Here is a 20,512-nt window from a genome sequence, read left to right as displayed (position 1 = left end):
ATAACTTTCTATGTGGATAACCTTGGCAAGTTACTTGACCCTTCTGAGCTTTAACTTTCTCATCTGTAAAACACCTGCCTTTCTGAATATTTGTAATAATAAAGATTACAAGTGAAATATGTCAGTCACGTGGGTGTTTAATAAATGGTAGCATTTGTTCAGGCCAGATTTGTTCATGAAATTCAGAGATTAGAAAATTGGGGGGGGGAATAGTTTCATGTCAGTTTTGAATTAAGAAATAAACATGAATTCTTAAAGTCTCAACACATCTAAGTCTTCACAGTGCTTCATAGAAATTGCCATCTGTTTCTAGTGCAGAGAGTTTTGATGAAGTCTAAATTACCAGTGTTTAATCCTTAAGAGATCAAAATAATCATTCAATTGTTACTGTTTTTCCATGTATCACTCAGTCTTGGGGCTCTCTTGCAAGTGCCACCCAGTCTCATACCTTCAGTTTGGAAGCAGGCTCTAAGAAAAGTTGGATTGGCTTCTGACCATTGGCTGCCTAGATGAATTTAAGCAGATGGCTTTAAGTGTAAAGAACAAGTGCCATGATGCCTACTGTATGTGCAAAGGTGTGCCTGCTCCAAAGCTACTTTCTTAATGAGGACAAGCAGCCAAGGGAGGAGGCTGACAGTGTAAAACAATTGATAGAACGGTTCACCAGCAGCAATTATTGGTTTGTTTGCTTTTTAAAAATTCCTTGAACTCCTAATATTTTGGCTCATAGCTGTAAGTACATGTAATCTGATCACACTCACTTGCTCATTTATTCTTTTATTCGGCCAACATATATTAAGCACCGCCTGCACGTCAGGCATTTCTACGTTCTGGAGACCCAGAGGTGAACAAAGTCCCTGCCTTCATCATATCTTACACCTTCCTGACTTGCTACCCTTTTCAGATTCTTTTAATAACACATTGTCTCGTGTAATGTTGCAACCTCTTCATGAGTCAGGTGGGATTAACCCCATTTTTGCAGATGAGACTCTGCAGGTAGTTTATATCATTTACCCAAGGTCAGTGGGATCCAGGTTTCCAGTTTCCTGGTCAGGCGCTCTTTCTAGAACTCCGTATTATTCTGGGGTGGAGTTCAGAATGCTAAGCTTAAAAATAAGCGGTTGCTTTATCTGATGGGCAGTTTTTATATATATTTGAAATCCTAGATTATGTAAAAAGCAGTTCCTAAAAGCTTTCCTTCCCAGCTTTATTCAAGCTGTACTTTTTTTTTTTTAAGCATTCACACCACAGGAAAAAATAAGGTTGGGGGAATGATCCCTACAGCCAGAATTCCCTTCCTGAAGCAAGAGAAGCTTCTTGACAGGATATACTTGTCTTAGATGACGGCAACATTGAGAAATGAGGATTTATTTTATATATAATCTGTTTTCCTTTATAAACCACTATGGATCCCTTTGCCATGACTTTGATTTCCAAGCTAGATGTGACTTCATGGGTCATGTAGCTCCAATGAGGAAATTGAAGCTCAGATTAAATGATTTTGCCCAAGATTACATGATTTTAGGACTGAGCTAAGATTAGAACCATATCACCTAAATTGTTTATATTTTCAATCTATGTGATACCATGGAACCTCCTGTTTGAGTTTATCATTAAGGATTGCTTAGCACCACTGTGCCAGTACCTCTGGAGATAATGGAATGAGAGTTAGGGTTCACTTTAATTAGTTTGACTAATTCTTATAGTGTTATCTACATATAGTGTAACCTGAATTGTAGAGTCTTAAGAAAACCCTTTTAAAATTTTGAATGGCCTTTTTAAAAAATCCTTTTACTTTTATAATTTAATAAACCTCATTCTTGGTCACCTGATTAACTCCTTGGAGCAAGGAGAGAGCAAAGTAGCCCTTCTCAGAAATTATCAGGCCTTTTTGGTCATGATGTTTTCCTGATTCCACATTCTTTCATTCCCTTACTCCCTGAACTATTTCTCTTTGGCCATTGTGTCTCTTCCCAGTGTGATGTCTGTATGTTTCATGCATTTGTATCCACTTTATTTCAACTCGACACTGACCTCTTCCACCATTCATTTTCAGTTCAATGCGAGTTCTTGGGGATGTTGTCAGGAGACCTCCCATTCATAGGAGAAGGTACAGAGTTCACTAACTTGATGTCACTAACTTGATGGACTAACTGTTTGCCTTTGAGCTTATACTAACAAGCATCTCATTCTGCTTCATCTATGATTAAACAGTCTATTTTTAAGTAATGTCATGTCTGCTTCAGACAAATAAAATACAGGTACTTATTAATTGCTAATGTCCATTCCATATGAAATGGCTTCTCGAATTTGAAGTTTTCTCCTGTTCTACTTTTATTTTTTGAAAAACAATTAAAAAAATATTTTTTCCATCTTGTGCTTTTTGGTGTTCAGATCATTTTGATAATAGGGTCTCCCCAACTTTATCCAGGAGAATTCAAAGAAGTGTCTGTTGTGCCTATGTAATGGACCCTGGGGAGTACTTTTTCTTTCTTTCCAAAAAGAGGGAAAGAACCAGAAACATGAGTGTGCTCATGTACAGGCCCTAAAATATTTTCAACATGTTCTTTAATAATGTGATGAAAGCCTGTCTTCCTAGGCCACCTGGCGCTCTCCATTCCACTACTGATGTGGTCATTCCTTAAAGCAAGTAAGAGGCATCAGCTGATTTCTCAGGGGCCCTCTCAGTCTTTCAATTCCTTAATTATTTTTTGTCACATAAAATTTTGAAGCTAAAAATTATAGTGATTTATAAGCTGAAAAGTCATTTCTAGCCAGAAAGTGCTGATTTGCTTTAAATTGTTCAAATGCTGAGTTTTGTTTTATATTTACCGTACAGAAGTCATTTGTGACTTTTTCTTCCCTTGTTTGGAAAAAAATTTAGAAGTCTAAAAACGATGGTTTGATTACTGTTAGTGTCTCATATTAGGAGATACTTGTAAAAAGGTATTTTTAACTATTAGCTGAAGCTGTTTGTTGGGAAGCAGGCAAATAACAGTCTTTCTTTCCCACTTCATCTTTTTCAGGTGGGTGTTTCCTTTAATTCCAGATTTTAGGCACAGAGTTGAACTCAAATACAAATGTTCTCATGAATCTTAGATAGTCATGAACCTGGTTAAGTTTTTCTCCAGGGGAACAAGTTGTTAAATGCCTTTTTCAGTAGAAGTATCTAAAACCTTTAGAGATATATTTGTCTGACTTTCTTTTAAACTCTCCAGTATGGACTTATTAAAATCATGCACTGGATGACACTGGAAGATGACAGGTTGCTGGATACAGTCCAGGTTAGCATGTAGATACAGCCATCACAGCAGGTCCAGTGACGGTTTCATCCCTAGTCATATTTCTGTAGGAAGAACATGGGTTATAATTTTAAATTTTGTATTAAGCCTTAGCTACTAAAATTGAAACGTTCCAACAAGTATTAAAAGGTGGGGGGAGCGGGATACTTGTTTTTGTTCTTGTTTTTTAAATCTGGAACTACTAAATCTCAAAGCTAAAGAACCATGAATTGTTACCTCCCCCCAGTTGAGGAATTGAGGAAATTATGATGCTCCCAAAAATACTCTTAGTTGTGAAAGGAATTTTCTGCTACTGTAGGACCATCTGCAGCTTCCTTCCTGAATCCTTAGAAAAGCTTTTCGGACATGGTTTCTGTCTCCCTGTTGTTCTTCATTCTCTTCATCCTAAATTTCATCCCAGTCTCTCACATCATTGTCATTTTCTGAGAGTAAAGGGAAGTTTAAATCTATAGGAAGAAAGACAATATTTTATTTTTCATGAATGATAAATCGGCGAAATATATTCAGTTACTGATTTTTTCTACATTCTGTTTTTAATAAATTGGCTATTTAGGCATAATATACCTTTTATTAACAGTTTAGAGATATAAAATTAATTTTCAAAGAATGGACTTCTGAATCTCATGTGTGTCTGCAAACTATATCAAGCCTTGCTTCCCTCACACGAGTAAATTAGAAGTCAGCCTGGCCTTGCTTAGCAGACTAGTAGAGACGTGTCTCAGGTGTGTATTTCCACTACCTGCTTGTGCATTTGTGAGCTTTGTACTATTAATTTAATCTGATTTAAAACGTTTTACCATTTAAATTATTTTTAATGATATTATTTTAAAGATTTACTCTTAGAGGATCCATAGAGGTAGCTCATATTTATTCGCCCACCATTTTCCTTGTCTTTTTTCGTCTGTCAAAAACCTCCCACTTGTCAACAAAACAGAGTTATCAGCTGTATTCAAGACAAGGTGGGGTTTTTTTGGTGTCTGTAGGTCTTCCCATTTGAAGCGTCAGGAAGCTGATTGGTTTTACTGTTATCCCCCTTCTTAAAACCAAAGCATGTCACTGAGGACCTTAAGGCCAAAGTAGTAGCAGTGTTATTTTTTAAATGATAGCTTTTGTTAATCAGAAATCCTCTCCTATGGATGCAGCTCCTTTCACAGAGTATCTCATATTTTGAATTGGTTATTTTTTGGCTGGTTATGTTTACTTAGCATTTCCAACCCCAGATTTTCTGTTCTTGCTGCTTGAGAATAAATATCAGTGCTGAGATAGTCAAGGAAATAGATGATCAAGTGGATTTTTTAAAATCTTGTGGGAAAGTGGATACAAACCTAAAATTAAGAGACACATTGCTCACTCCGTACTATAAAATTCCTTTTCTTTTTTAAGGAAAGAAATCCCTTCATTATCATTAAAATACAAGGAAACAGGATCCTTGTTACATGCTTTATCTTTAGCTTACAAGCCTAGTGAATAGGGTTTGAAGGTGAATCTAAGTGTTGATTGGATATCATTATGAAAGATACATGAATTGTCTGGCTTAGATGGATCCTTAATGGAAACATGAAAAAAACTGATGACTCGGTGAGCCTACCCTAGTGCAGTTTGTCATTGTTCCTTTTAGTTAAGGATTGGAGATACTGTGGTAAGGGAGTTGTAGGAGTGGTGGGATGTATAGAGAGATTGTCCCCAGTGGTGGAGGTTGGAACAAAGAAGAAGCCACACGTAGGGTGGATTCTCTGTTCAGTGTTCTCTAGGAGGAATTCTTGGTTTTCCAAGATTGGACTTGTTATCCTGTAAAGAATTCACGTAGTCATTTCCAACACATTATGTAGATGGACATCAGTAGAACAGTTTTAAGTTTCCATGTTTTTTGTTCCAGGCATTTTCTAAGTTCTAAATCAATGTTACATTCCTAATTTTTTGATAATCAGATAAATCCGTTTGTCTCTAACCATGCCCTTTCTTTTTAAACCCAATAATCCCATCCCTGTTTCCTCTTCTTCCATTTCTGTTTCTTCCTTTGATGTCATCCCCAGTATGAGCTGGTGTCCTTCTGGTGTGCAATACTCTGCTGCTCTGAGTGCTGACTTTAATTACAGAAGGTATGGTATTGTGTGTCCAGCCACCAAAGGGGGAATCATAAAATATGGCACTTGAGCTTTTGGCTTGGAGCTGGCTTCTGTGTGGCTAGAATGCATATGGCAGCCTGCTTTGGCTGTGAGCACAGTGTTCTGCTGCCTCTGCTGTGGGCACCACTGATCCAGTTGAAGGGGTACAGCCTAGGAGTTAGATGGTATACCCTGATGCATCCTTTTTGGCTCAAGTGGCTATAGATTTGGTGTTTTCTGCACAGACTTGTCTCCGTGGTACGATAAATCACTTTTCTGTTTGTTTTGATCTGTCCTAATTCCCAGATCCTAGGAATTCCTACATCCTGAGGAAAAAAATAACAGAAATAAGGCAGCTAATAAGATGCACTCATCTTTTTACACTTCCAAATCCACCGACCTCTTTATTTTTTTAACATCTTTATTGGAGTACAATTGCTTTGCAATGTTGTGTTAGTTGTTGCTGTATAACAAAGTGACAAAAGACCACCAACCAATCTGTTTAGATTCCAAGCTCACAGATTCCTCATCACTGCATATTCTTCTCTCAACTAAGCAGCCAGATTTAATTACTAAAACATTTTCAGGTTTAAATTTTGTGGTAAGCATAGATCTGGCTTTCCCAGGCTTTACAAATAATTCATAATAGAAAACTAAATTTCTTCACTTAGTCTGTCTTCTTATCCCTGCTATTGAAAATGAGTTTTACAGAGACATTTATGTGTAGTTAGTCATGATTTCTATTGTCATATTGAAATAAGAAAAACAAAGTCCATTGTTTAATTTACTCACTCAAGAAAATAGAGGCATACGGTTTCAGTTCATAATAAGTAATTCATGGGGAAAAAGAGCGAATAGAAACCCTTCTAGACTGGCATACATAAATTTTTTGTAGCAATTAACTTTGAGCAGAGATAACTAAATAGCTTCAGTATACCTTCAAATACAATTCCAGATGCTTGTAACTGAGGACATGGTCCGCTACAGCTGTATTCTGAGATCCAGTTGTAACCGGATGTGAATTATTATGGCTAGCAACCCCAAGGATGATAGATGGCCAACCTCTCTCTATAGCCTCCTGCTTACAAAAAAAATGCTTTTCATTCCGCAAACCACATAGTCTATTCCAGGGATCCCATTTTAGATACCAAAACTTAAGTTTGCTTTTTTCCCCTTTGTCAGTATTAAGCAAGGGGGGGGGGGGATTAAACCTCTTTTAGATGCAGTAGCTTTTCAGCTTTTGCCCTTTAAGATGTCACATGTGCCTGTCTGCAGCTAACAAGTCTCAGGAAACCTGTCAAAGCAGTTGTTGTCCGGGCAGGTGTGCACAGATATTAATGCTCCTACGTAATGTGGGATTTCTGGGGGTGGATGCATACCTGTGAAGTTATAAAGGTCAACTAGACTATAGTTGAATGTAAAGTTATAAAGGTCCACTTGATGGATGCAAGGGCAAGTCTAGGTCTCCCTCTTTGCCTTCTGGAAGTTACTTATGCTCATATTCTCTCTGTGCCATTTCATTCTTTGGCATTTGCAGAGTTCAGATTCTGGCAAAGATTGATCACATCAGATCAAGGGAAAAAAACACACATGAATAAAAGATCAATAAGCTAATGTGGCCTGTCCATATGGTATATTGAAAAATATCTGAGAAAATGACCTTAAGTGGTTCAGCATTTGAATAAGTTGAATGAGGTTTTAAAAAAAAAATCTTAAGTGCAGCGCGTTTCTCAGCATACCAGGATATTTGTGGAGAATGGTAGGTGGCGCTCATGGCCATGCCCTTGCAGATGGTTTTGCTGGGTGACATAGAAATAGTTATGAGCAAGGGAGATACAGCTAAAGGGATTTTGTATCCTCCTTCCTTTCTGAAACTCAGAAATAGAATGAATTAACTCTTGGTTCTGTGTTCAGTTTCAGTCTAGAAGGCTTGACAGGAGGAGCTGGTATTGGAAACAAGCCATCCTCATCTCTGGAAGTAAACTCTTCGAACACCAAAGAGCTCAGACACCCTTTTAGTGGCGAGGAAAGGGGTGACTCGTTGGTGTCACTTTCAGAAGAGGATCTGGAATCAGGCCAGAGAGAACATAGGATGTTTGATCAGCAGGTAAGGCTGAAATGGGTATATGTTGCTAATTTGGAAAAAATTAGTTTTATTTCCCTAATATGTCCTCATATTAGGAACAAAGAAGGCAAGATTTATGTTAATATAAGGCTAGGAGCTATGATTACTTACCCACTATATAATATTCTCCGTGTAGCACACAGCAGTTTTTTAGCACTTAATACTAATTAGAGAATGCCATTAATCTGCATAGATTTAAATATTCCAGCAAAGCAAACATTTTGAAATTAGGAGAGTATCCAGGATATTAAATTGAGTTTTTCTTCTTGTCTGAGGACTTCTTTTACCACGCCAGTAGTAAAATGAGTCTTGAAGTGTATTACTTACCATTGTTAAATTTCCCAATTCTCAAAAACATATCCTAAGTTTCTCCTTCCTGGGGAAGAAAAATTCTTTGTCTCATCGCATTGTCTAGGCAACAACTAAGTATTCTCTCTGCTTCCTATCACTGCCAAGCTACTTGAGACAGCGTCTGCACTCCCTGCCTTCTCTTTCTCCCCACCTAATGTCCACCACTATCACGCTCTTGAAATTCCTGTCTTGAAGGGTCCTGGGCTTGCTTTTCCACCAGACCAAGTGACTTTTTCTTAGTTCTCATCTTCTCTTTATCACTTACCATCAGGGAGTTTTTGAGTTGAGAATTTGAATCGTATGCTTTTCTAGCATCCTACCCCACTGAGTCCTTTTTCCTCCTCTTCGGCCGAGGAGACTTTGGATTAACTTCTGGGAGGATTCCGGGATACACATTCAAATGAAACATGTCTAATTAAACAAACAAAAAAGTTAAACACCTGTCTCTGAATAGGTGACTGGCATTTTAGATAGAAATGTAAGGAAACATTTCAAATTAAACAAACAAAAACCTTAACCTGTTCTTTGAATCAGTGACTAAGGTTTTGTGTAGAAATTTAATTTTTTATTACATCCTGCTACATAACAATGATATGACCAAATATAAATTTGTCACTAGAGGATTACCTTAGTAATGAATGTATCGCTTATGCTCATGTGAAGGCCTAAGAGAATTTAGGCCTAAGGAAAATGCAGTTGAAGGCCTAAAGGAATTTTACCTCCTTTTGGCCCCCACCCGTGGCTGCTTGGCCTGATACCTTATAGAAAAAGTTAAGAAAAATAAGAATACAGAGAATATATTCATTGAAGTAAATGGTTTAGATTTATTTAGCCTAATGGTAACAGGAAGAGGGAGGAAAAAAATAGGAAACTATAATTTGGTGACTACCGAGAGCATCTCTGACAAGTGCAAAATCTGACAAGTGAAAAAGTTGCATTTTACCTGTATAGAATCCTTTGGAGGTCATTTGTAGGACCACATAAAATACCAAAAATTGTGTGCTTGTGAACAGAATCATAGACTTAGAGCCAATACACCCCTTCCTATTCCGCTCAAGCTTTGGTGTGTGAGAACTTCAAGCCCATTTAAGTGACTTGCCTAAGCCTCATAACTGGCTATTAGCTGAACAGTATGAAACTCAGAATTCCAGACTGTTAGCCTCACTGTTTTTTCCATGTCTTTGAAGTAGATGACTTTTAATGAGGAAATGAGAACACTTTAATTTTCTTAATATTGTTTATGTAATAACCTTTCCTGAACTGACATTCCTAGGAATTTTAGCTGTGACCCTGTTTTATAGTAAGTGATGTCTTTCTAATGGCCTTTCTGATTGAGTCTGCCTAGCTGAAGTTGTTGACAGTGTAGCACCTTGTGTGCTTAGTCTCCCAGGGGCTCTGCTCACCCATAGTTTTCCATCTTGTGTGTAACCTCAGAGTGGATATTTGAGCTGCTGGTATCACTGATGTGCACAAGTTGCCTGCAGCCAACTTCCTGTTGAAGATCTCTGCCTTTCACTGATGTCATTTTTCAGACCTCACAGTTGTATTCAAAACATAGCAGCTGTTTGCCTCAGACTCCATGGTTACCCATGGAACAAACTCTAAATAATCAGAAGTCTTTGGCGCAATTGAGTTCACCCTGGTAACGGATTTTCATTGCTTCCCTTTCGACATGCACAGATTTCAGCCTACTATGAAGGGAAGAGATTTATGGTAATTAAAGTTAGTTGCCAATTAGAATGGCCTCTCTCAAAGCAAAAGGAGAGGGATCCCATCATCACTGGAACCATACTAATAAACACTAGTTGACTGTCATGGGTTTTGTTGCAGGAACTTCTGCAGTGGGTTGGATTACATGGCCTTGAAGTGGCTGTGAATTTACTGAGGGAGTTCAGTTGTCAAATTCCAGTCACCCTCATGTTCATGTAGAAGCAGTGTAATCTTAGAAGAGGAAGTGAAAATGATTTAGGCTTCTGTCCAGATGCACAGGCAACTTTGCTTGTGATCTTAAAACACGTTCTATTTGTATCTCTGTTTCCAACTCTTTAAAATAAGAACATTACTGGTATCCTACTATATCTGTAAGTGATATTTAGATTTTCAAAGAGCAAGAACTATATGTAGTTTTGGTATTTCCAGTGAAATTATTTTTATCTGATTATGCATTCAGTAGATGTTTTATTAAGCACTTACGAAGTTTGAAACGTCATTAGGTATTATGAGGGTTATGGGACAACTGTAAAGGATGGATACTCTCACTATCCCCATTTTGCCGATAAGAACACTAAGGCTCAGAAAAGCTAGGTAGCTTCTCTGAAGTTGAGCAGCTGTTTTGTGGCGGGGGAGACTTCTGACTACAAAGCCTGTGCTCTTATTCCTCTTGTGTACTGCCTCATTTCCCTAGGCTGAGTCAGAATGTGAAATTTGGTGCTTATCTAGAAATATGAGAGCAGATACTCAGAACCTGTTTACTTTTTTTCCTTCACAGACATGTCACAGATCTAAACAACAGGGATTTAATTACTGTACATCAGCCATTTCTTCTCCATTGACAAAATCCATCTCATTAATGACAATCAGCCATCCTGGGTTGGACAGTGAGTATACTACTTTTTTAAATTAAATATATTATATTTTAAACATTCTTCCTCTCTCTCTCTCTTTTTTTTTTTTTTTCCCCACTTTAAGACCCTATGCCATTACCTTACAGCATTTGCCTGCCTGTTCCTCTGAATGAATGGCTCATCATTTACAAGAAAGGTGACACAGAGTTCAGTTTGGGGATCTTCCTCCTTTTACTACATAAAAATCTCCTTTACACATTAAATTCATTGTATTCTTAGGCCTAAACCTGACAAACATTTTTTAAAACTTTCTATTTTGAGATAATTTCCGGTTAAAAATAACTGTTTTTTATTTATAAATAAAAATATTTTAACTATTTATAACTATTTTCTAGTTAAAACTAACTATTTTTTAAAATAGTTGCAAAAACAGTGCAAAGACATAATCACATATTCTTGACCTGGAGCCTCCAAATGTTATCTTAACACTTGTTTTATCCATCTTGCTCCCTGTCTTTATCTCTGTCCTTAAGGATTTTTCTGAAACATTCGAAAGTAAGTTACACATATAATGCTCTTATGTCTCAAAGATATTTTCTTATATTACCACAGTACAATTATCCACATTTTATCCAGTACTAGTTTCCTGAGCTCTTTAAAAATGTCAAGCTCTTGAAGGACAGAGAGAGACTGAGATACATTTTTAGTCAGTTAAGTAAATGCCAAAAGGATTACAGCCAAAAATGATTACTGGAGCTGTATGCAGATTCAGGATCCATGACTATAAAAGTTAGTAGAGACGTCGGGCATCCACAGGCACAGAGCGTTTGCAAATTAAAGATGCTCGAAAACATATTTGAGTTGGAGCCAGATGTTTGCCACAGAAAGGTTTCTTCGGGAAACCCCACTTTTTTTGTTTTATTTTAAAAATAGATTTCTTTTTCATGAGTAGTTGCAGTGTGGGATCTTGATATAAAGATTTAAATTCTCATCAAAGAGAGTATGGTACATTACATTCTTTGCTGAAAGATCATGTATTCAGGAGGCTGAAGCAAAGGGTATAACCCCTCCTGGTATTTCTGGTGTTTCTTCAGCGTCCCCTGATATATAACTCATCTTAAAAGAGTTGAGGACAGGAGTAGCTGCCCTGTATTAATGGGATGTTCTGTGTCCGTTCTTGACTTACTAGAGGCCTCATTTTCTTAATTTCCATGGTGGAGTTAAGGCATAATGGATAATTCTGTTAACTTCGTCCTCATTTTCATATGGTTAGTACTTAAAATACCAGTCTGGCCTGTTGGACTAAAGGTGCCTAATAATGACTTATTCCCCAAGATAACAGGTACAACCTCACAGAACTTGACTGAAATAGCAGTTCCTGTTTTTGTTTGGATCTTGGTTTGGTTTGGTTTGGTCTTGATTTCGCTTTGGGTTAGTGGTTTTGCTGGTATAGAATGAAAATTATTATAACAAAATAGTTTATAGTGGCTTTGAACCCAGAAAACTAAAACTTGATAACCAAAGACAGTCCGTGAGGCGTTTCAGCTCTGCACCCGCTCCTCCCGTGGCCTGGTGAAGGGCCTGCTCCTGCAGCAACAGCTGCCCAGTACCAACAGAATGTGTCCTGGAGAGAGAGCTTTTTCCATTGTTCTGTGACACACTCTCTTGCCTCATACATGAAACACTTCATTATTTTTCCTCCAAAAAACAAGATGGTTTTTGACTGTGCTTTCAGTTGCTAACCAGCACTCTAAATGATGCAGGTCACCCCCAGGAAACACTGTCCTCTAGCGCCAGGAACTCTGGCACATCTCGTTGCTGGGGACTTGTGGCTCAGCTCACTGAGGGGTACTGAGATCAGTAGCTGACTGCTGTCATGAGTAGAGCTTGGAGCAAGAGTCCAACCCTTTCATCAAAGTAGAGTACCCTCATTCTGATTTGTCATGTACATTTCATGCAGATTGGAATGATTAGCCAGCCCCACTTACTTCCCTAAGTTAGCATATAGTATAATTGGAGGGCTCATCAACTCTAATGACAGTATTTCTCCTTAGTCCCTCCCCATATACAATTAACTTTCCCCACTGTACTTTTTTATTCTGCTCTAGAAACATAAATTTTTTGCAGATGTAAAAATTCTGGCTGTTAAACAGAAGGCTATAACTTGTATCTTGCATGCTGTGCCTTTAAGTCTCAGGGTAACTGGGTAGTTCTCGACTTGCCGCAGACACAAATCTTCATTCCAGATCCCTTAAATACTCTGCATGAGTCATCTTTGGCCATGGTCGTCCTTGCTGAAACTATCATAATTAAAACCTACCCAGTGGTTTTAAAGCCTAAAGTGTGTGGTACACTTAAGATATTTTAACTAATGCTTTATTGTAAGCACACTTAGTGGCTTTGTGACCTTGGGTCCTTGAACTATTAAACAGGGCTAATAATATGATAGGGCTTAAGTTGAATTTATTTAAAGTTCACATTAGCGTGTTTCCTGGCTTAGGATAAGCATTTGTTATCTTTATGGAATGAGTTCACAGTGTACAGGCAGTGCTGGGGTCCGTTTTTCTCTGACCAGAGTCTAAGCAATGATGAAGAAACTAGAACGTGATCCCTCATTTTCTTTAAGCGGCTGTGTCTTATGAGTGTGCTTGTCTAGGGACAAAATACTTCCTAAACTCAGCCTCATCTCACTACTTCCCAGCTATTACTTGTGTTCTAGCTTCTACCTTGAAGGAAATTAGCTGCTTCTCCCACAACCTTTCATAGCTGTTACCATTTGAGCATTTCTGAAAACGTGTGTCCACCGAGCTGTTGTCTGGAATATCCCATCATTGGGTCACTGGCCAGATTAGAAAAACAGAGAAACTCAGCATTATTCCCAAACTGGAATCTGTTTCAAAAATTCATTGATGTAGAGGACAATACCACATAAAGGCGACAACTAAAATATTTCTGTGTCATTCTCTGGGGTGGAAAGTAGATGGGCGACAGCTGATTTAGGAACCGTAATGGGCAGGAAGGCTGTCCTAGCCCATGTCTTCGATTTGCTGTCTTGGTGGGGGCAACATGACAGAGGCATCTTGCCGGCTCATCTTTTCAGGGAATCAGAATAACACTGATGCTGTGTGTGTCGTGTGGGAAAATGCCGGGGAGGACTGCCCTCAGAGGAACCGCTCCAGGAAATGTGTTCCCAACATAGGGTTGAGTGGAGACTTACAGCTTGCCAGGAGACTCAGATGTTTTCTCAGTAGAGCTTAAAAACAAACTTTATTTTTGCAGATATGGAATAATTCAGTTATTACAGACAATCCCTTAACAAGACTATATTTTTTAACTTTTCACTGCTTGCACCCAGAAGATGCTTAGAAACAGTAAACTATTTGGTTGTATCCCTGCTAAGCATATTAGTGGTGGTAATATTAAAAAGAGAATGATACCCATTAGACAATTTAACCTCCTGGGCTTCTTAATGAGATTTCATTTTGCCCTTCATTTTTCAGGGTTTGTTATCACAAAGAACGGTGTTCACAAATGGCACTTGTCCTTGGAATCATTCTCAGACCTTCACTCATGGTGTGTGAATTGACCAAGTTCCTTATGCATGTTTTGATGGCAACACTAGCTTGTAATTGTATAGCTTGCATTAGACTACGAAAGCTAAGTGGGTCTTAAGAACTTGAAGTGTGGCATTTACATATATAAAATGCACCAGATCTTCAAAGCTAAATGATCCATGTGACCAAAGATCAGGGTGGGCGTATAGAAAGTTAGGCATCGATGCTAATGAGGATATTTTATCTTTACTTTCTGTGCTTAGTTTCTCTCTCTAACTGGACAGTGGGATGAGACTTTATTGGAATACATTTATTTTCTTAGGGTAGTTCTGTTTGGAGAAGATAATAACATTTGACAAATTTGTCAGAACAAAAATTAAGTCAGGCAAATAGACTTTTTATATTGGTCTTTTTGATTATATTGCAAGGCTGGAATATATATGTAGTCATTAAAGTTGAGTATGTTATAAAATTGAATCCCTGTGTTAATAGAACACATTCTTTCCATATATGTTGAAGATACTCCTTATTCATACAAGTAGGTTTCTCTTTATGATCCATGATCGTGTGACAAAAGAAGGGGATACTCTTAGATTTGGGGTAATAAGAGAGCTCATTTTCATCTCCTAAATTTACTTTACATTTGGAAATACTTTAGAACACACATTAAAATGGTATCTTACTTTTGTACTCGACCGTCGCTGCCTAAAAAGCCAGTGTACATGAATTTGTGCCAGGTGATCTCTGTTACGAGCAGTGGCTGCACCCTGCAGTCTGTCATCACTTAGCATTTATCTGGGGTGTGGAGTGGCTTTTGTGTTGGGTAGATACAGGGCTTTTTCCTTCATTTTATTTAGGTTATTGAGCTTCTAGAAAGCCTGACAAAAGGAAATTCATTTATTAATTTGTTTATTCAATAAACATTTGAGTACCTACTCTTTGCTAGGCACCAGGCTGGACAGTGGAAGGAGAGGGATGAACTTCCAGACACGGTTCCTTTTCTCACCACACTTAAGCTGATGGACATGAGAACAGTTGAGTGTAACAGAAGATGATAAATGCAGCAACTGAAAGCAACGTTGGGTGTTTAGGAGCCTCCGACTTGAGACACCAGAGAAGGCTTACTGGGGAGAAGTGATACCAGAGTCGAGACCAAGAGGAGTCTAGGAATTTGCTGGGTGAACTAGTATGTGGAAAGCTAGACTGAGGAATTTGGGCTTCTTGTCTGAGGGCAATGCAGCGATTTAAGTAGATTAAATTGATTAATTAATTGATTCAAACCCTTCAGAGAGACCACACTGAAGAAAGTGTTGGGGAGGAGAGGCTGGTAGATCAGTAGAAGGCTATTGCAGGATTCTGGTGAGAGTAGATGGTGGCCTGAACCAGGCCGTAGAGCACTGGCAGTAGGGGAAAAGTTGATGTTCAGAGAATTCTAGAAGGCAAAATCAAAAGGACTGAGTGATGTGATAAGAGGATTCAAGGATGGTACCCAGGTTTGTGTTCTGGATAGTTAGATGTTAGGTACCACTCACCAAAGGAAGGAATAAAGGAGGAGGAACAGGTCAGGAGGAAGGGGGTAAGTTGATATATGCACTTGTTCAGTTTGAGCTGCTGTGGGATATCCCCCCACAGGTGGGCAGTGAGATGAATGAGGCTTGAATTCAAAGGAGAGACCTGGCTTGAAAATAGAAAGTTGTGGAGTCACCACTATATCACATGCAGATTGTACTCGAAGGGGAGACAGTGAATGAGGGGGTTTGGGGTGAGGGGGAAGAGAGCCAAGTACGGGATCCTGAGGGACACCACCACTCCAGGCGTTTCCTTACTTTGAAGGAAAAAAAACTCCAGCTGTAAATGATGACTGTGAAAAGTAATATACTTCGTGTTTTCATAATCTAACAAGTACGTATTTGTTGGATGAATTTTCTTAAGCTGCTTTAGAATTCTGCCATATTCAGAAATAAAGATGAAAATGTGAGTACATTACGTTGTCCACCTAGACAGCCTCTCCTGGAATCATCCAGGCCAGTGACATTATTCTCGGCACTGTGGGTCTGAGGTGCCTTCACTCTGTTCTGGTATGATCTGCGTGCTCTAACGTCTTCTGTCCACCCACTCCTCAGCCCAGCAGCAGATGCAGCCAACAAGGCGGATCTCCTTCTCCGTCAGCATCTCTCCGCTCCTCCTTAAGTCTAAAACTCTCTTTTCTCTTGGCTCTTCTTACTCCAGTTGTGAGGAGGAAGAGTTGCATAGTAAGTAAGCAACTTTGGGGTCCAATGGCCGTTCTCCAGTGTCTGACCAGTGCTGAAAATGCTGTAGGCTTGGTACTAAGAAATTTGGGGACTTTTCTCCCCTTGCATGTCATCATTTCTAAATCATTCGTCTTCATGCTTTGCTTTGAAAATTAATTTGGATAAAACAACAAAGTTTTTGTCGTCTCTATACTACCAGTGCTGACAGAACTAGTGACCTGATTCCAGGGCCTGAGACACCCTCTCAGAACAGAGATACCTTCAAAGGCATAAGGGCTTCCCATCCCACCTTGTACCTTTTGTAATGCTGAGTAGTAATTTCACAAAACTTTCCATTTGATCATGTAAATTTCATTTTCATTATTTTGCTTTTTTTGTCTCATGGGACAGATACCTAGATGTCCACTTGTGATACTTATAAACTAATGTTAAACTTTTTTCTTCTCACCTTTCAGACCATTTCTTTTTTTTTTTTTTTTTTTTTTTTTTTTTTAATTTTGTCAGTTTTTTGTTTGTTTTTGGAGTTTTCTTGGCCATGCTGCACGGCTTGTGGGATCTCAGTTCCCCATCCAGGGATTGAACCCGGGCCATGGCAGTGAAAGTTCCCTGGGCCACCAGGGAACTCCCCCAGGCCATTTATTTAAGAATACCTTTTCTTTGAGATTAAACCACATGGATTATTGGGTGGAAGTTAGATATTTGTTTCCCTACCTTTTCTCCTTTTGAACTTTTATTTTTCAATCCTTTTACTACACTGTAGGTTTCAGATTATTATATTGTTACTTGATAATAACCTAGTTTAAAAACTTTATAAGGTATCAGTTTTAGTAAGTTTGGAGAGGAAATGAATCCCCCCCACCCACATGAAAATCACTGTTCTCAATTGTGCAGGACTTCTAGATGATTCCAGGATTGCTATTTTTAATGGAAAAACTACTTCTAATATAAAGTTAAATAATAAATTATTTTCATTTCATATAACTCATATGAGTCTCAGGCAATTACAATATCCATATGATTAAGCATCCTAATTCCCTACCACTTGGTGATCCTAAGTTTTAGCAATATTTAAATAATTATTTAAATATTAAAATTTAATATTTAAGCAATATCAAGCTCAGGGTGACAATTTTGCATTGTTCTTAAAGGAAAGTGACTTATGCACAAATGAAGGTCTTATATGTTCAATATTTTCTCACAATTAAAAGGCATTTGGTTTAGGCACACAAGATATTCAGTCTATACCAGTTGTCATAGGAGGGAAGTTGTGAAAATCCGTCTGCAACTTTGAGTGTTCAGAAATTCTCAAAGCTGTTTCATCTCAAAGTATTTGTAATATGCTGGGAAATAGGTCAGCACGGCAAAAAAAAAAAAAAACTAAGGTCCCAGTAGTATTTCTTCTACCACTAGTAAAATTATGACTGGTTATTCAGTAAATCAGCACTGGTTACTCAGTTAGTCCAACCTGATGTAATCATAAAAGTATAGAAGCTTGAAGAAACCTTTGAATCAAATATCCAGCATTCCTCAGAATGTGTTCCTTAAACTCAAAAATACAATGAGAATTATGGGGAAGGGGGAAAAGGAAGAAAAAGAAAGGGCTGGTTCCAGGCCGTATAAATTTAGGAAACTGGTTTAAGCAGGTTTCAAAGGCTAATGTGTATATTGTGAATTTCCAAGGCAGCATTCAGTATGCGGTGTTTCCCAGACTTACTAACCTAGGTAACTACAGTATGTTCATGATGATGCGTAACATCTCATGAGACGAGTGTTCCAAGGAACATACTTTAAAAAATATTGACTGTGTCCATCCAGTAGTTCCAGTCCTGGAATGTTGTTATATTAGGTCTGCAGGTTATTTCATGCCTTTTAAAAAAAAGGTCTAGTTGAAATATGCTATTTACGTGCAACAGTACTTCATAGGCTAACTTCAATGACAGATTTCTACCATCATATCATGGAAGTAACATTGGTTATATCATATTCTTAGATGCCCTGAAAAGTTGATGACACTTTAGGAATTTCAGGGGCATTGATTTTAGAAACATTGGTGGATTAATCACTGTTTTCAGAACCACATCTCAGAGGTCATGGTAAATGAATTAAAATACCTTTCAGCAGCCAAAAAGTTGGAAATCCTTATAGGAGTCATAGATTCTCCCAGTATTCAAATCACGTATTTGTTTTTAGTTTATTTGACAGAGACCTTCTGGGAGCTTATTCTTGGCCATGCTCTCTGCTGGTTGGTGTTTTTCTTTATGGGTTTTATTTTTACTTTGTTCATATCACTAGGGTGGTAACTTACTAGGTAATTGATAAAGTGTACAACAGAATCCTGGCAGCCTGAGAGAATTTAATGCTGTTTATATCATTCAGGGCTCCTTGAGTGGAAAAATTTTTAAAGCCCCCAAATCTAAACCATACTCTTGATTTTTGTTTAAGTAAATTAAGGCATTCTGATGTTAAAATGCTGATGGTTTCACACCTAGATCATGCAGAGCTGGAAGATAGATCCCAGATCTTACTCTTCATCTTTCTCTTTCTTCTGGCTACTGTTACCATGCATTATAACTGAAATAGAAGAAGAACCCCAAATACGTAAAAGGAAAAACTATAGAAGGCAATCTTTTGAAGACTTAGAATTCATTTTTAAGTTTCTCATGCGTTATTTCCACCTGTTGGCTGTATGTTAGTAATAACTTCAACTTTGCATTTCTATTCAGAATCTGGAACAATTTGGAGTTTTTAAGAGTTCCAAATGCTGGTAATCTGGTAGTGGAACATTTTCAAATCTCTATCAAATTAAAGTTTTACTCACAGTAACCTCAAGGAGAAAGGGTGTGTTTTGTCCACATTATAACAGTAGTTATACAGAGCAACCTTTGTCTACCTGGAATCATACACCGAAAGTGTTTCTATACCTGATCTCCTAAAACCTTGGAAACCATTAATCATTGTGTGATTGCGGCCTTTCTCTCATCTAAGTCCTAAAGTAGCTCAACCTTGATTAACATGTCGTAGGTAAAATAATGGTATTGTTCCTTCTGTATTTGTTCTACTTATTATCCTATCTGACTTAGCCTTAGATTTAATGACCCATTTTAGTTTACAGTCTGATAGTTGTGGAAGGAGGAAAAATGTATCTGGCCTACTCATTTGATCAGTATCAACCTGGAAAGAACCTTAGCATCTGTTTTATCTTCTTTATTTCATAGATGAAGAAATGAAATCCAGAGATCTCACCCCAAATTAGTGGCAGGGCCTAGACCTTATAGGCTAGCTCTGATGCTCTTTCCTGTTCACTAATCCATTTCTAGGAATGCTTAAGAAAATATCAGACCTATATTAGCTAGATTTTTAGCATAGAAATATATGACAGCAAAATTAACAGCATACAGGATGACATTTAATTTCCTTTTGTATATTTCTCCCCTGACATCATCTCAGAAAGATGGCCTATGGACTCTGTACCTTCACGAGAACAGGAATTAAACGTGCATTTGAGCTTTTTTTTTTTTTTTTTTTTTTAAGTTGATTTGGGGTTTATTTGGTTACTTGAATCCTGGATTAAAATTTTTTTCCACATGGGAAATTCACTCCCCACTGCTGCCAATTTTCCAATTCTGATTTGAGGGTTTCATTTTTAATTTTCCCTCTTCCAAACCCTCATGAGGAGAAGGCATCCCACACTGGCTTTCAAAGGCTATTTTTGCTTTATCTGTGTCAGTCGTAAAAACGTTAAACATTTTATCTGTTATCCAGGTAAAATCCTTTTGTTCTAACTTTTATTCTACCGTTCTTGTTTTCTAGATTCACGGCCCTTCCACAGCACCAATGCTAATCTGACTGAGAGGTACTATATATTTATTTTGTTACTCCTTTTCCCAAGATGAAATAAAGGAAATCCGAAATGTCTTACGGCATTTAGGCAAGCTAAGTTAATTGAGCTCATTGGAATCTTACTTCCTTGACTGATAAATTTGGAATAATGGTTAGAAATGTTTTTTTAATGAAGGCTATATCCTTTTTAATTAACGTCTTGAATAGTTTTCCACCTTTATTCTTTACACCATCTGAATAATAAAGATTATTGTTTGCATTTATTCACATAAGGATACACTTATATTTAGCTTTATGAACTTTGCACTCTTTGCTTATGGGAATTTATAATTCCTAAGTCTTAAGAACATTTTGTTTCATAATTTGTGTGTGTGTGTTTGTGTTAATGCAGTATTGCTGCCTTCTTAGCCATTTTAAGC

General features: G+C 37.8%; 1 protein-coding gene across 17 annotated transcripts in view; it reads left to right on the top strand.

Moving 5' to 3' along the window:
* AKAP13 (A-kinase anchoring protein 13) overlaps nucleotides 1-20,512 on the top strand; it is a 342,746-nt gene that overhangs the window by 263,366 nt on the left and 58,868 nt on the right. For 13 of the 17 annotated variants that reach the window (XM_089906833.1, XM_030764022.2, XM_030764018.2 and 10 more), the window contains 5 exons: nucleotides 2,057-2,110; nucleotides 5,336-5,401; nucleotides 7,322-7,514; nucleotides 10,372-10,480; nucleotides 20,064-20,106. In XM_089906833.1, the coding sequence (XP_089762959.1) occupies nucleotides 2,057-2,110; nucleotides 5,336-5,401; nucleotides 7,322-7,514; nucleotides 10,372-10,480; nucleotides 20,064-20,106 (465 nt within the window). Of the gene's footprint in view, nucleotides 1-2,056; nucleotides 2,111-5,335; nucleotides 5,402-7,321; nucleotides 7,515-10,371; nucleotides 10,481-16,124; nucleotides 16,254-20,063; nucleotides 20,107-20,512 lie in introns of all 17 variants that reach the window. The other 4 variants (XM_030764016.2, XM_022563421.3, XM_089906837.1 and 1 more) reach the window with 3 other exon arrangements.

Source organism: Delphinapterus leucas, chromosome 2 (genome assembly GCF_059928025.1).
Source record: "Delphinapterus leucas isolate spDelLeu-1000000601 "Yukka" chromosome 2, BTC_Dleu_Yukka2, whole genome shotgun sequence".
Classification (NCBI taxonomy): domain Eukaryota; kingdom Metazoa; phylum Chordata; class Mammalia; order Artiodactyla; family Monodontidae; genus Delphinapterus; species Delphinapterus leucas.
The sequence above is the reverse complement of the archived record's forward strand: the minus strand, read 5'-3'. Positions and strand labels throughout refer to the sequence as shown.